General features: G+C 34.2%; 1 protein-coding gene across 7 annotated transcripts in view; it reads right to left on the bottom strand.

Moving 5' to 3' along the window:
• The window catches only part of GRIK2 (glutamate ionotropic receptor kainate type subunit 2), a 778,198-nt gene that overhangs the window by 127,539 nt on the left and 634,777 nt on the right, over positions 1–15,882 (bottom strand). For 6 of the 7 annotated variants that reach the window (XM_073893710.1, XM_073893711.1, XM_073893709.1 and 3 more), the window contains 2 exons: positions 8,640–8,758; positions 4,549–4,766 (listed from right to left, as the gene is read on the bottom strand). In XM_073893710.1, coding sequence (XP_073749811.1) covers positions 4,549–4,766; positions 8,640–8,758 — 337 coding nt within the window. Of the gene's footprint in view, positions 1–4,548; positions 4,767–8,639; positions 8,759–15,882 lie in introns of those variants that run through there. The other variant, XM_073893712.1, reaches the window with a different exon arrangement.

Genomic DNA, 15,882 nt, shown 5'->3' with positions numbered 1-15,882 from the left:
AGCACCAGTGAGAACAACAGGGACAAAATTGGGAAAACAAAGTTAAATGGTTCTACAAGACCCTGGTCAGAGATGACACTAGTCTTCTGAACCAAGACAGTAGTAAAGGAAATAGGTATGTAGGAGATAGAATGGACAGGTGTAGGGAGGTGCCTGGAGATGTAGGAGATACGTCTAAGATTTAACACAATTCTTACCACATAAGAGATGATCAGTAAATATTTCTTGAATAAAAACTTGATATCTTACAAATAAACATCTATATGATGTAATTGAGAACATAAGATGCATGGCAACACTGGCTAAAGTAGGACATCTTGATCATTGGGTTAAAAAAAAGTTAAAATTAAGGAAAACATTTTTAAATTAAATATTTTTATAGTTCCCTTTACCTATGATTTGCAATAAATTCCCCCAAAGAATTGCTACATGCACCTCAATATACCATTTCAAAATACACAGTCTAGAAAAGAGCTTTCATAGTTTCTTTTTATTTTACTTACCAAATTACATCTTCTTCATGACAACAATAATCAGAAAACTGAAGCAATTTCAATTAGATAAACATGATGTGATCTCTTTTTAAATCTATTTTGAAATGATTTATCCTACTGTGGGTCATAGAAACGTAATTGACTTGACGATGTTTAAAATCATCCTAAATTCTGAATATTTTTAATGAGCCATGTATTCTAGTAACGCTAACATATAACACCTGTCAGGCTTTAACTGGATGGTTAGCATATCATGTAGAACTTTCATTTAATATTCAAAAAAATACTGTGAGAATGGTCCTATTTGTCATTCCAATTTAGAGATGAGGAGTCAGAGGTTTACAAGGAACAGTATCTTAACAAAACAGAGCCAATAGGTTGTGGAGCCAGGAATTAAGCCCAGTTTTTCTGATTCACTGTTTTTTTCACTGGTAACAACTCTTCTAAATTGTAGCCTCTATGTTTTTAGAAGTATTAAGTGATTTACATTAGATATTTGACACTATTTTAATGTTCTTTTAATATGTGGCAGAACTTTTTTTAATAACCACAAAAGAGAACACACATCTCCTTTGATACCACATTTTTTAGAAGGACAGACTGTGCTAGTACATGCAACAAGCCAGAGATTTCGGGTAGACCAAACCCAGAGAGAGAATCTGTAGAAATTGGGAAACCTGAGTCATGGGTTGCATAGAAATATAGGTGATTCAGCATCATTCTGTAAAACATATAAGTCACTTTGAAAAATCCAGGGATTCTCAAAAGAAACCATCACACCTACAGGCTCTAGCTGAGTTATTTTTGAACATGCAATCTATATGTTCATTCTTTTAACCTTTATACTTCAGGGAGAAAAGAATGTGCTTGTTGCTTGGTAATATTCTGTATAGCATTCAGCCCTGGGTTGAGATTTCAGTTGTACTACACCCAAGTTCCCAGATTTCAAGAAGGATGTTTTGGCAACTCCTTTATTGTTTTTCAATAAAATTCCTAGGCCTTCAGTTATTTTATCATTTAAATATGATTAAGAACCTATTTTTATGTCATATAGTTTTCTATTGTTTACATGGAATAACACTGAAGAACTACCAGTCTGCTCAATTTTGAGTTATTTTACCAGTCATGGCTTTACATTTATCCTTGGGAAGAATGTATGTGGAGTGTAATGGATATAAAAGAAAAGAAGAAAGAACTCTTCTGGAAGACAATATACATGTAAGCTCAATAAACAAAGTCAAGCATGTTCTTTGGAAAAATAATTATTTAACGTTATAGAATGGCCTAATTCAGTTTTTGCAAGACTGAGGACTTACCCCTTTAAGACCAGGCATCTTGAGCCAGCTCTTCTTGCTTGTAGTAACAAAACTATACCATTCTTTAAAATAATTTTCTGGAACTGAGCATTCCAGAACAATTAACTAACAGCAGGGTCTTGTTAAATTTGTAAAAACAAGATGGAAATTCCTTTAGAAATCAATGCCTTAAGGGTGCTTCCTAGAGTGTTTGTATGCATTGCTGTTAATTAAGAAATAAAAGAATGGTATCAAATGTAAATAGAATACACACACTACTCCCTGGTTCATTGCAGAGTTGCAAAATGAGCATGCAATTACTTCAATCCAGATTGCTAGGGAATTTTTTTTTTAATTTTATACCCATGTCTGGTATAAGTGTATAGTTTAACAAGCTAAAATACGAGGTTGAAATTAGTATCATTTAGGGGTATACTAAAATAACTAAAGAAAAATCAACAACTAATGATTCTTTTAAAATCTTTTTTTTTTCTAATTTTAACAGTAAGAATTCAGTATGTGATCAAGTTATCAGCACAAGATAATTGTCAACTTAGTGATTATCACTGTGTGGTGTTTATTGTGACTAGTGTAGATTCCAAAAGGCCTTAATTCTACAGAAAGAAAGTCTGTGCTGTTGGAAACAGAAAATTGTTCTATGTCAATTTTTTCTTGGTGCTAGAGGTAACCCGGCATGTGAGCAAAAACAAGAGATGAAAGAGGGAGAAGAAAAGTCAGTAACAAGGAGAAGTGAAAGTAAGGAAAAATGACACTAACAGTGCAGAGTGATTGAGCTAAAAAAAATGAAAATTAAAAAAAGAAGAGAAAATTGAAAAGACTGAAAAGACAAAAAAGGGAGAAAATAAGCCTAAAGATAAGAAAAAAATAATTTTTTTCAAATTGATTTTCCAGAGATAAACCTTGCTCATAGTATAAAAGAGCTTCAAAACTTAAAATATTTGAGTCTTCTGGAAAATAATAATGAAATGAAAACTCTGCTGTATTTTTGAAACAGAAATACTCAACTTCTGGTATCAAATCACTTGCTTTAGGCACTCTGTGTTATTTTACAAACTCTTCTTCAAAAGTCTCAGATACTGTAATAATTTTAATGCATCATATATTCACTCCCTACAAAATTATTGACACTGACAATGTGCATTTAGCATTTTCAACAGCTGATTTCTTTTTGAAAACAAAAAAGTTATACAAGAAAAGTTATCTCTATTATTTCTGAATATCCAATCAGGGAAAAATTGATCAATTATAATTAATATAGTCAAATAGCACTATACTGATCATAATACTTTGCTCATATTTGGTTATACAATAAATGTGATTAAATAATAATGATTTTCCAGTTAAGTGTAAAATACACATTCAAGTTTTCATCTAGCCATATGACAAATTCACTTTGAAAATAATTAAATGTTAAGAATTACATAGATTTGATTAAATACTCAATCTATCTCATTCTTTGGATATTCAGTGTCCTCCTGAATAATAAGAGCTGATTTAGTTTTGTAAGAATTCTTACAATGAAAACCCCATAATTATTTGGCAAAGTTGCTGTTTTAAGTCACATAAAACCCAGTTCCATGATTGTTGATTTAGTCCTCCATGTGTCCAACTAAACTATAATCTCCTTGAAAGTGAGAAATAGATGTTATTTGCTCTAGAATACCAACGTGTAGTGTAATTTTTGGTACTCAATAGGTACTTGATGAAAGAATTTATTTTATAGCTTGAGTCAATTATTTTAAAAAACTTTACCACTTCTGCATACTTAAATTGCCAATTCCATTTGTCTGAACAGTGAAAGAATATATCCGATGCTTAAAATTTTTGCCCACCCTACAAAGAATTTAAAAAGACTTGGTAAAATGTAAAAGGACTTATGAAGTGAGACTGGCTTCCTAAAGTGAAATCTCCCCATTTAAACTACTTTGGCCCAGTGAGATCAGCTGGAGTAAGAAGAAAGGAATAACAAAGAGGAGGGAAAGGCATTCTATATGCCTGGAATTTGGTCCAAGCACTCTTTCCATTTAAGTGTCCCACAGGGCTGTCCCTCTGGAAACCATTGATAGTTCAGTGGCAATAACCCATTTTCAGACTCTGTGCCTTACAGAATATTAGGCAGATGAATATATGGATAACAAGCATTGTTTCTACTTGTTTCTATCATTTATTTTCCTTCTTTTCCGCAGGCTTCTGGACAAGTAAAACTTGTCTGACCTTAAAAGGAAGAAATGTATATATGAGAAATATTCTTGCATGTAATCATTCTATTCTTCTGGAATAGCTAAGCCTTGTGGAGTCTGAATCTACTACTATTTAATATACATATATTAGTAAATATATAAACATATAAGCAATACACTATATTAATACACTCATTACATTATGTTAATACATTATATATTTATATACACTAATATATATTCATTTATTTATATATATTTACAGTCAAAGATAAAACCTTATTGAGGAAAAATGTACGTTACCTGTGGGTAGATTTTCCTTTGAACAAAAAGGGAATCCTTGTAAAGCAAAAACTCCTTGACATTTGCAAGTACTGCAATGTTTTGCCTTGATCACCATATATTTAGTTCTATACCTCTCTAGCCCCTGAGGTATACATTATTGATTATTCTGCACAAATAACAGTGTTGCTACACACTTACATTCATCAAGAGAGAAAGGTTTATTTTCACTCTGTCATTTTAATATGTAAATTGTAGATAACCAGAAGGACTTACCTTGAAGAAAGTCATGGTTGCACCGTCCTCCACCGCACCGTACTCTATCTTGGTTTGTTTAGCTAAATCATCAGCAGAGTCAATAGGGGATTCCATGCGTTCCACTGTCAGAAAGGCGGCTAAGTTAGCAGTATACGAAGAAATGATGATAAGTGTGAAAAACCACCAAATGCCTCCCACTATCCTGGTGGAGAGCGCTTTGGGCATGAGCTCAGAACCTAACAGAGATTGGGGGGGGAGGTGAAACGAATACAGAGAATTCGATCAGCAGTCAGATACTTTTTGTCACAGTGGCAGAATGGAATCACTGTGTTGTAAAAGCTTAAATCATAGGTTCACATATTGCTTTAGTAAGCAAGCAACAACCATTGGGAGAGTGGAGGCTAATTTCAGATAATAAAACAGTCTCTTAAGACACTTTAAGTATAGTGGCAGGAGACTCAAGTTCTACCTGAGACAGTATAAATTAATTAGTGATAACATTTATAAAAATAACATTAGAAGGGAGAAAAAAATCTCCCTATTTCATAAACTACTTGTATAATTTTTCATATTCTTGTTAGTTACTTCAGTTTTAGAAGAAATGATTTAACATATGTTCAAATCCATTTCTTAACAAACTTTATGTAAAGTTTCATTTTTCATGTGCGTGAAAGCTCATAAATTTTGTCTATCTTGCCATTTTAAAAAGTTATGTTTTACAAAAATACATTTCAATTACCTACATTCCTTGAGATACGGGGGGTTTTAGTCCAGGTTTGTTTTAAAATAAGGTAGTAAATTATTTCCTTTTGTATAAACAAATGTCTCCCATCACTATAGTTAGCCTCAATGAGAAGAATCAGAATAAGAATAAAGAGTTAAATTGTCACAAATTTATTTTTACATATATATGAATATTTCATAAATATATTACAAACATGGCTGGAGTTGCCTGCTCATGGTATTAGTAAGAGAATGGGATCCAACAATTCTATTTTACTTTTGATTATTATTAATTTTAATTAATTTAGAATATAAAATAAAATCCTAACAATTTTAAAATCAAGTCTCACAGTTTTAGCACATTGTTTACATTAAACAAACTATTTACAGTCTTAATGTTAAAATGAATACATATCAGCATGTGTGATTTTTTTATAAGAGAAGTATACTAAATTTATGGATTTATGTAATATATTACTATACAATTTTAATCATTTTGAATCTATAATCAAGGAAGCATTGGCTACAAATTACTTAATTTTGAAAGGGTTTGAGTAAAATGGAATGAAGCAAAGATGGACTGCATTTACTGATTTGTTTTATAGTCATGTCTTTAACATAATCACTGATGCAATAACGTAACACATCTTTAGATGGAAAGAAAACTACCACCACTCATTCATGTTAACATTGAAGAGAAGTGGTATCAGAACTGAAATATATCAAAACAGCCCACCTTACACTGCAGTTCATCTTACTCTTGTAATTTCAAACAAACAAAATTTTAAAAAGCAGACAGACTTGGACATGACAGCCAACTCCAGCTCCAGACTCTGCCTACCACTCTGTGAGGAAAATAAAACAAAAAAACAAAACAAAACAGAAAAGTACCTTTCTGATGTAGTTGCTCCTAGGCCCTGTCAGACACACACTCGAACACTGTAATACTAAAATACTCCCAAGATGGTCAGCAGCAGCTTTGGCTGCCCGTTCTACTTTTTTTTTTTTTTTTTTTTAAACAACACCACCGATAAAGTCAAACAAGACTGGGAAAGAAAAGAACAGTGGAGACATTCGACAAAAATGGCCCAATTACCACAAGTTCATATCTTACCCAAGGACTTAAAGCGAGTACCTCCTAGGCTTGTGAATCAGAGCCTGGTTAGGGGCTGACTGTCATGTACTCAAGGTAACGTCATGTCCAGCACTATATCCCACTAATTCCTGGGGAGCTGGGCATCAGCCAGTTTAGTATGGGTTCCTCTTTCATGTATCCACCAGCAGTGAAGTAGTTATGTGGCAAAGCAAATGTATATTTGAATTTTTCATTCCTTGGATCACTTGTCATCAATTTCAGAGATACCAAATATTGTCTTATTTCTAATTGATAGATTGTATAGATATCAAGGTAATCTTATCAGTATACAAATCTCAAAAACCTCCAAATATTTTAGAAAATATAAGTGAAAAAAAGAATTTTATTTTTCAAAGTAGTAGCAAACATAATTTTGAAAAATCTTTGTTATGTTTGGGTCTTATTATCAGGATAATTTACTCCAGACTGTTAAAGTTAGTTATCAGCACATGACTAGCAGTTTGCCTGGGTGAACCGTATTACCCAATACTGCTTGCAAGAGATGTCTGTCTCCTATGACAGGCTTTTATTCACTTCTAATATTTCATAAGAACTCCAGTATTGTCTTCCAAGTGTTGAGTAAGCCTAAGGAAAAAAAAACATTGGACCCAAAATGTAGGAAAGGGAAAATATAACTATTGACTATTCATTTTATTTAGAAATAGATGCCACAAACTTAGATTAGTTCACATAAGAGTTCTCTGAATTCTCAAGTTTTAGGTTTAAATATCTATAAAGCTACATATATGGATGCTCATATTTTTATTTTTTTATTTTTTTAAAGATTTATCTATTTATTTGAGAAAGAGAGAGCTGTGCACGAGTTGGGGAAGGGGCAGAAGGAGAGGGAGAGAAGAAGACTCCCCACTGAGCGCAGAACGCACGCAGGGCTGGATCTCACCATCCTGAGATCATGACCTGAGTGGATATCAAGAGTCAGATGCCTAACTGACTGAGCTACCCAGGTGCCCTGGATTCTCATATTTTTTAAAAGAAAAAATTTATTTCAAATTAATAGGCCTTGCATACAACATGTATTTGTTAAATTAATTTTTTGATATGTAGTGATTTTTTCTCACCTTAGGAAAAATTTATAAAGCAACAGTAATGAATTAATAGATTTATGCATAAGGTTAAACATGCAAGAACAAAGTACCTTTTTATAAACAGCCTTTTATAATTTAACCATAAATTTTCACTTCTTCAGATCTGTAATGCAATTACCAAAATAATTTCTTCAAAGTGGATAATAAGTACACAACTAAAACTTAAGGGAAACTCTGATAATAGGTGTGGTAACTCTCATGAAGGAGTACATTTTTCTCCCTAATCCAGTCATTGTCACTTGTTCAAATATGGGGCATTTTGCTTTATTTGCTAATTCTAAAACTTAAAAACATTACATTTTTAAAGCATAAAATATTCTTAGACTCTGGCTAACACAATCTTTTGAGTAGTAGGTCTGAAATATCACTTTATTGAACTTTATCTAAATATTAAAAGATTAATTAAAAAAACGTAACAGCAAAAATAAAAATAAATTCCACTTGGGAGAACCGAGACTAAAATAAGGAATTCATAGTTATATATAAACCCTTAAGACATATTGCATGTATTATGTCATTTTCTAAGAAGTATAGCCTTTTACTTTTAACATTAATATTATAAATTTTAAATAATTATGAAAGTATTTTTGCATGCACATCTGAGCATGCATTATTTTATATTCTTATATGCTATCAGATGCAGCTAATATTTTACTTGTAAAGGCAATTAAATGGTTAAATATTTTAATTTTGTAAATTTATACACAGTAGATTTATTAGTCATGCAACACAAATGCATCTAATCATCAAGAATTGATATAAAATAATTTTTTACATCAAAATGAGTCAGGAAACAGGAGCATTACACTGTATTCCTGCCTCAAGGAGATGTAATCTTAGTAGGACTTTAAATGCAGCTACTAGCTAATGGATCAGGTTAGCTTGGTTAACTATGAAATAATGTACCTACTGTGGGTTAAGGAAAAAAAATTAGATGAGTATACTGTATGTGCATTTGCAAAAGCTAGTTATTTTCTCAGAATCTCTCCTGGATGGGATTTGAGAAGGCCTAAATGCATTAGTTAGATGGAGAAGCTGGATTATGGTTACATGCACAGAGGCACCCATGCAAGCGACTTGAGCTGTCACCCCCAGCAAAGAGTGGGACATGGTGCCCAAGGGAAATAGCAGGCTGAATCGTATACCTTGCTGCATGAGAGCTCCAACTCCAAACCAGAAACTATTTAGCAAGGTAAAATTATTTTCCACCACGTCTGAGTCAGGATTGCAAGGGTGTGGATTATACCACTCATAGGGACTAAACCTGTGGTAATTGACAGAAGAAAAGAATATATTTAAATGGCAGTGAGAAGAAATTCTATCCAGCATTTTCGCTGCAAAAGAAACAGAAAGACAGGTAAGATTAAGTAGAAACCAGAAATAAGCATTTCATATGCATGACAATTTCATATGCACGACAGCAAGTGTGAGGTTTTAAAGATCCCTGTCCTAAAATGATAAATTGCATTTCTTTACTACAGACTACTTGTGAGAGGAAAATCTGTATATCAGTAAACCAGGATTATCCTTTAAGACTCGGGTTTTTTCAAGTACAGAATAAAAATAAAAAGTCTAAAAAATCATTAAGGAAGAAAACAAACTTAGTTACGAAATAAACATTTTTAAAACTGTGGAAAAATTGTTTAAGACAGAAGAAACAATATAAAATCAGCTTAAGATTTTTTTATGATATAATAGAAACTACCAAAGTGACAGAGTTTAAAATAATCAATGAATAATTATATATCTAAGAAAATAGTACTATGAATTTACATCTTTCTGTGTTAACAAACTCAGCTCCAAATAGAAAACCAAATCAGAGTGAACTGCATTCTAATACATGCCTCTGACATAATTATAGGTTTCACAGGGTATGGAAATATTCATGATATCAAAGCAGTGTTAGAAGCAGGAATACATTTTGAGGCTGATTGGTTTCCACTTATTACTTGGTTTCAAGTCTATTAATTCATTTGAATCATTGTTTCAAGACAAAGAAAATCAAATCTAATTTTTGAGGCTAGTTCTAGATGGTTTTAGAAATATTGGTAACATCTCTCAAATAATTCAAACTGAGGAACTGCTAACTTGTTCACATAAAGTAATTTATTCTAATTATAATCCAGATATAATTTATTAATTAATGGTACTATCCAAAAATATCCCCACCATAATTAAAAATACTTAGTCTAATTACTAAAATAACAAAATATTTTCCCTAATATCTCAAATTTTAAAGCCACTCTTTTATAAACCAAATTAACGTGCGTACGCTTTATGAAAGCATTAAAAAAATCTTACATACAATCAAACTTATCTGAATAATGTATCTGTCACTTCAGAGATCCCACTTTTTTCACAATAATCTTTGACATATTAAAATTCAGAGGATCAAACAAACCGTTTTCATCTTTCTAATACAATTTTAGAACACCCCTGTTTTAATAGCCTACCCTTGACAAACAAAGAAATGTTTTGTTTGGTTCTCTAAGTTAAACTGACACACTGAACAGAAAGGTTGATTGGATAGTAATTAAACGTTCTGATCTGATTTGTTGTGTCTGACACAACAGGAGAGCTAGCTTTGGTTGTAGACATTTTATTTTTATTTAAATTCCCTTATTACTTTTACCCTAGTGAAAATAATTATATACATCTTTAAAAGTATTTCCAAGTATCAGAATGTTAGCCATCAATCTTCACACAACAATATCTTCTTTCAAATATTACCCATTTTAATTAACTATCGAAAGAATGCACTGCTCATCAGAGACAACGTGATCTTGCCCTATCACCTAGCTCCACGCCCTTGACAAATTGCATAACCTCCCTGTACTGTTTCCTTATCTGAAAAAGAAAGACAGTGGTAAGACCTAACTTTTCTAGGTGTTGTAAGGACTGCATAAGTTAATAGTGCTGGCAGACGGCAATCATTCAATAATTTGACACAATGGTATTATTGAATATTGTTAAATGTTGTGACTTCGCCTGTAGTTATATACTCATACTCCTATTTTTATTTCTTAATAATCAAACCATTCTGTCCCTACTCCTGAAAGTGTATTAGCATACACACAGAGCTGGTCTGTAAAGGTGGGTTTAGTGTTCTCACATGGCAGAGCATAGAAACAGAGTGAGACCACATAACTTGACTGATTGACATCCCTAGTGTTCACATAGAATTCCATGAGCCACTGAGTTTTATATAGGTGCTTCAAGGGATTCCACGAAAGGATGGATGAGCAATGGGGTGGTAGGGTTTAGAGAAGTGGAAATAAAAATATGCAACATTCTGTCCTCCCATCCCAAATTTATATATACATTTTTTTAATTCTGAGAAGGAAAGAAGGAAGGAAGGTGGGAAGGAAGGGAAGAGGAAAAGAAGAAATGAGTAGATAAAAGGAGTTAGGGAGGAGGAATCCAGAAATGATGGCACTGAATTCAACAGACTGATATCTACTTCAGTGAGGGAGTCTCATGTAGTTTATTTGAAAGAGAGGGAAAAATGTATGGTAAAACTAATAATTAAATTTGAATTATGTGCACTTGTCACATCCTCCACTTCCTTCCTCTGCTTTTTCCCTTAGGATGGACAAAGTCTCCAGAAGATGCAAATCTCTCCAAGAAAAACACTGTCTAACTTGAATCTACAATTTTCTCCTCATGGTGACCCCCAGGAAGCTTTTCCTCAGTCTCCATTTGATTTGTTAGCATATACTAATGGTGGATTCTAATGTAAATCACTCCTTTCCTACTTAAACCCCTACTCCCAAACAATACCCTTACCCCGAAACAAACACACACACACACACACACACTCACACACACACACACACACACACACACTCATACTCACTCCCTTACTCCCTCACTGGCCTTGCCCTGCTCAGAGTGTGGTCAGCTTTATCTCCTTCACATTTAAGTAACAAAGCTCTTGATTCTAGTTTCATTCTCTATTATTTTCTAAATTAAATTACCTCTCACCTCTAAGAGTAATTGCCATGCTCAACTCTATCCTATTTTCAACAGGTCTTGTTTCAGTATCTGTCACTACCTTCCAACTCCTTCAGATTCAATTTTAAAAATTCTATTGGCCCCCGTAATATTTTTTCTGTTCATAAAATATATCTCAGCCCCCTTAAGTCTATATATTTAATCCTAATCACTCTCTTGACCTGATGTGAATTCCCAATAGGCTGACAGTAGACTTTTCAAAATTAAAGTGCCCAATGTGAACGTGCAGTCTTTCTCCTAATCCTGCCCCCTTGCTGTCTTTTCCATCTCTGTCGAAAAGCATCACCTGGAAGCATCCCTCAGTTAACAACTGCGGTGGTCCTGTCGATAGCCCTTAGCTCACTCAGCCTTCACACTTTCTGAGTCAACTTCAGTTCTTTACATTCCTTTGCCCCACAACCCTGACCTCCAAACATTTGTCAAATTATATCAGTCTGCATCCAGAACGTCCCTTTCATTTCTTGCCTCCCTTTCCCCGTGCACTTCCACTGGCATTAAGGTTAGTTCAGATCCTCATATCCTAAGGCAGTTGTCTCCTAACTGGTCTTCCCACATACTGCTTCCCAGTTACTTTTCATGCAGAATAATTCCCACAATGCCACATCTCTATCAAAAACAAATCTTCAATCATGCCCAGTCTATATACAAAATATCTACACTTTTAAGCATGAAATTCAAGATCCTCTACACCATGCTCCAAAATACCACTCCATGATTATGTTCCATTACTTTTTCTCCTAACCCTTGGGCTACTGGTCACTTTACACACACACACACACACACAAAAGTCCTATATTGATTTTTAACCATTTCTTTGCTCATATTATCCTTCAGCCTATAATTCCCTAGTCTCCACTCCATAGATATTTAAATCCTATACCCACCCTTCAATTCCAAAACAGGACCACCATCTAGTTGTAGTTTTCCTGATTCTTTCATGGAGGCCATCTAAGGTAGAGACTGGCGACTATCCCTAGGATTCACTGCCCTGCCCTAGTGTTAGCAGGACTATTGCTGTCCAGCTAATAAAACTATACCTCTTATTTTCCCTTGAATGCAACTAAATTTGAGCCACTTGTATTTGAGCAGAAGTAGTGTGTACAACTTCTCAAAATTCTCCATAAGGATATTTGCCCTGGACTTTCTTTTCCCTCTGCATCTTTGAGGAGATGGTGATGACTAGAGATGTATTAGAAGCCCTATGTTGAGAAAGACAGAGCTGTTCCGCCAGCCTTGAACTGTACTCCTCTGGACTGTGAAGTAAGAGAGAGAGACATGTTTTCTGATGCCAAGCACTGGGTTTTTTCTTTTGTTTTGTGGCTATCTTTGTTAAAGAAGCTTAACCAGTATTTGAATGACTTAGGTTACTCTTTCTTTCTTCATGTCTATAGCACTAAGAGCTTCAGGTCATATGTATTGTAACCCGGCTTCTTCACTACAAATTAGTGCATGTATATCTCCCTTCTTCTAGTAGATTGTAAATGAATACATCCAAATACAGTTTCTGATTTATCTCGTGTCTCTTACAATATCTAGCACAAGATTTTAAACCTAGTTGGCACATAAAGCATTTTCAATTATTCTGATGCTCCTTCTACTTCTCCTCTCTTTCTTTTCCATTTTCTGGCCATACATATAAAATGATAAACCTATTTTTCCACACCTAATTCCTCCTTAACCCTGAGCTTCCATCCATGTAAAAATATTGTTTTTGAACCCACTGTATTTTTTAAATGTCATCTTTTAGTTATTTTGCAGGTTCTAATAAAATTATTATTAAACACCAGCCCTATGATACCTTCCTTTTAATTTCTGTGACATGCATTCCTGCCTCTCTACCCTATGCCCCACTAACGGGAGATCCCTTTTGGCTAAGTCTTGACTCTCAGATCTTTCCTCCATTTCTGATGACCTAACACACTCATGGCTTTAGCCTCTGTGCTGATAATTTCGAAACCCTCTCAATTTATAGCCATCAATTCTCACTCAAAGTATTTCCATCCATTTTTGTATATTCCTACTTAGGCAGCTCATCATTACCTCATTCTTCAAAGGCCTTAATATTGAACCCAACAATTTCTCCCATACAAGTTCTCCTTCCCAATGTCTCCATTTCTAAAATAACATGGCACTTCTCTGAGTTTTGGGGGCTTAAAGTTTACCTTTCTTTTAACCTCCTTCCTTAAATACAAACAAATATGTGTAAGCCACATCAACTTTTGTTTGATGATGCTTCTTTGGTTTGTCCCATCAACTTCCAGTGCATTTTCATCTCAGTTCCGAATCACGGGTTTTCAAAAATCAATTCCTACTTCGTTCACCTTTTTTCCATTTTGTCTTGCAAATTATCTTCATATTTAGGTTTGCTCCATGCAGCTTCCCTTCTCTAGAACCAGTCGATTTCTTTTAGCTATTGAACTGGTTTAACATTCTATGCTTCTGGATTTCCAGATTGTATACGATATGACTCAATATTTTTAACCTTTTCAAGAATGTTATGTAGACTGGCCAATTGTTTCATTATGTCTTGCTTATGCTGTTTCTAAGTGAGAAGTCATCTTTTCTTCAGTTGTTTCACCCAGCTAGCTACTATCCTACACTTTTCTAAAACTCCATAGCGGGGGGGGGATGGGGTAACTGGGTGGTGGGCATGAAGGAGGCACGTGATGGAATGAGCACTGGCTGTTGTATGCAACTGATGAATCACTGAACTCTACCTCTGAAACTAATAATACACTATATTGTTAATTAATTTGAACTTAAAATTAAAAAAAGGAAAGCCCCCCAAAAAATAACAACAAAAAAACTCCATAGTGTTTACTTTTTCCCCAAAGCTTGCATGTTTCAAATCTCTATATATGATCTACTACTTTGGGCTCTACAATTGATATTTTATGTACCAATTTTATATTCCCACAGTTTTACGAGGTCCTTGAGAGATGGAATTTTTATTATCATTATTATTATCATTATTAATATATTTGTATTACTTCAGTTGCCTGAAAATAGCATAATAAAATACCTATAGATTTGGGGACTAGAGGACTTAAGCTTTAGCAACATGTATATATATTTTTTTTAAAGATTTATTTATTTATTTATTCATGAGAGACAGAGGAGGAGAGAGAGAGAGGGAGAGAGAGAGAGGGTGAAGCAGAGGGAGAAGCAGGCTCCCAAGGAGCAGGGAGCCCGATGCGGGACTCGATCCCAGGACCCTGGGATCATGACCTGAGCCGAAGGCAGACGCTTAACCATCTGAGCCACCCAGGCGTCCTAGCAACATGTATATTTTGTACTTGGTGACAGATTGCTAATCTAATTCTGGAATTTTTTTGTCACTTTCCACTTCAGCCATGCTTAATTGTTTGTATTACTTAAATGAGCTTAGAGTTTGTCAGCATAGTGATCAGGCCAGGTTAGTGCTAATATAGGTTAGCATGGAGCCCCGGGTATGTTGAGCATTTACTTGAGGAGCAGAGTATTAGTAGTGGGTGTTATAACTAACTTCAGCATAAAAGCACATAGCTGTAAATACAAGAGTATTTCTAGAAATTGGATCTAAATGGACTGAGAGTCACAAGGGTAACTCTACTTCTGGAAGATGAAGGTGCTGTTAGTTTAATTCAGGAATGCCCTGAAGAGAAATAATTATAAGAGCTATCATACTTGGGTAGCAAAGTAGATTAAAATCCAGAAAGAGAAAGGATAAAGTATGCATATTCTGCTAAAATAAGCCATTTTGATGGCATCACTTGTGGGAGCAGACATAAAGTGGGGACTTCTCAAGCCTTTAAAAACCAGGGTTGCTTTTTACTAAAGGAAGATTTTAAAACAAGGCATGAAAAAACCAGTTGAGGTACTCCAGGTAAGGCAAGCTTAAATAATTGCCTATTGAAAATGAGGCATACAATTAAAAATTACACTATTTCCTTATGTTTGTGTCATACTTGCTCGTTATAAAAACAAGTTCAGCTATATATGATCTTATTTTGAGCTGCAATAAATAGACCAAGATAAGAGAAATATTATTATTATTATTAAAAACTGAGATTGAGTGAGATTCAGACGACTCAGGGATCTGCTCAAGGGCATAGAAAGCGGGAGCCAGGTGTTCAATGAAGGTGTCCTGCAAGCAAGTCCCTGCTCTCTTATTGCTACTCATTCTAGTCAGTGTTCAGGCTCTATCACCTGCCACAAAAAAAAAAAAAAAAAAGAAAGAAAAGGGAATTTCTATGATCTAATTCAGTTCCCAGTGGTAGAAGAATCTTATTTCTAGTTTGCCTGCTCTCTGGTCAATGAGGAATTGCTTAATTCTTATGCAGAATAAAAAAAGACTCTTTGCTTTTATCACTTTTGTTTTTAGCACACTTATAC

Source organism: Callorhinus ursinus, unplaced genomic scaffold (assembly GCF_003265705.2).
Source record: "Callorhinus ursinus isolate GAN/ISIS: 27379988/994484 unplaced genomic scaffold, GSC_fseal_2.0 scaffold6, whole genome shotgun sequence".
Taxonomy (NCBI): Eukaryota; Metazoa; Chordata; class Mammalia; order Carnivora; family Otariidae; genus Callorhinus; species Callorhinus ursinus.
Note: the sequence above shows the minus strand (reverse complement) of the source record. Positions and strands in the feature narration are given on the sequence as shown.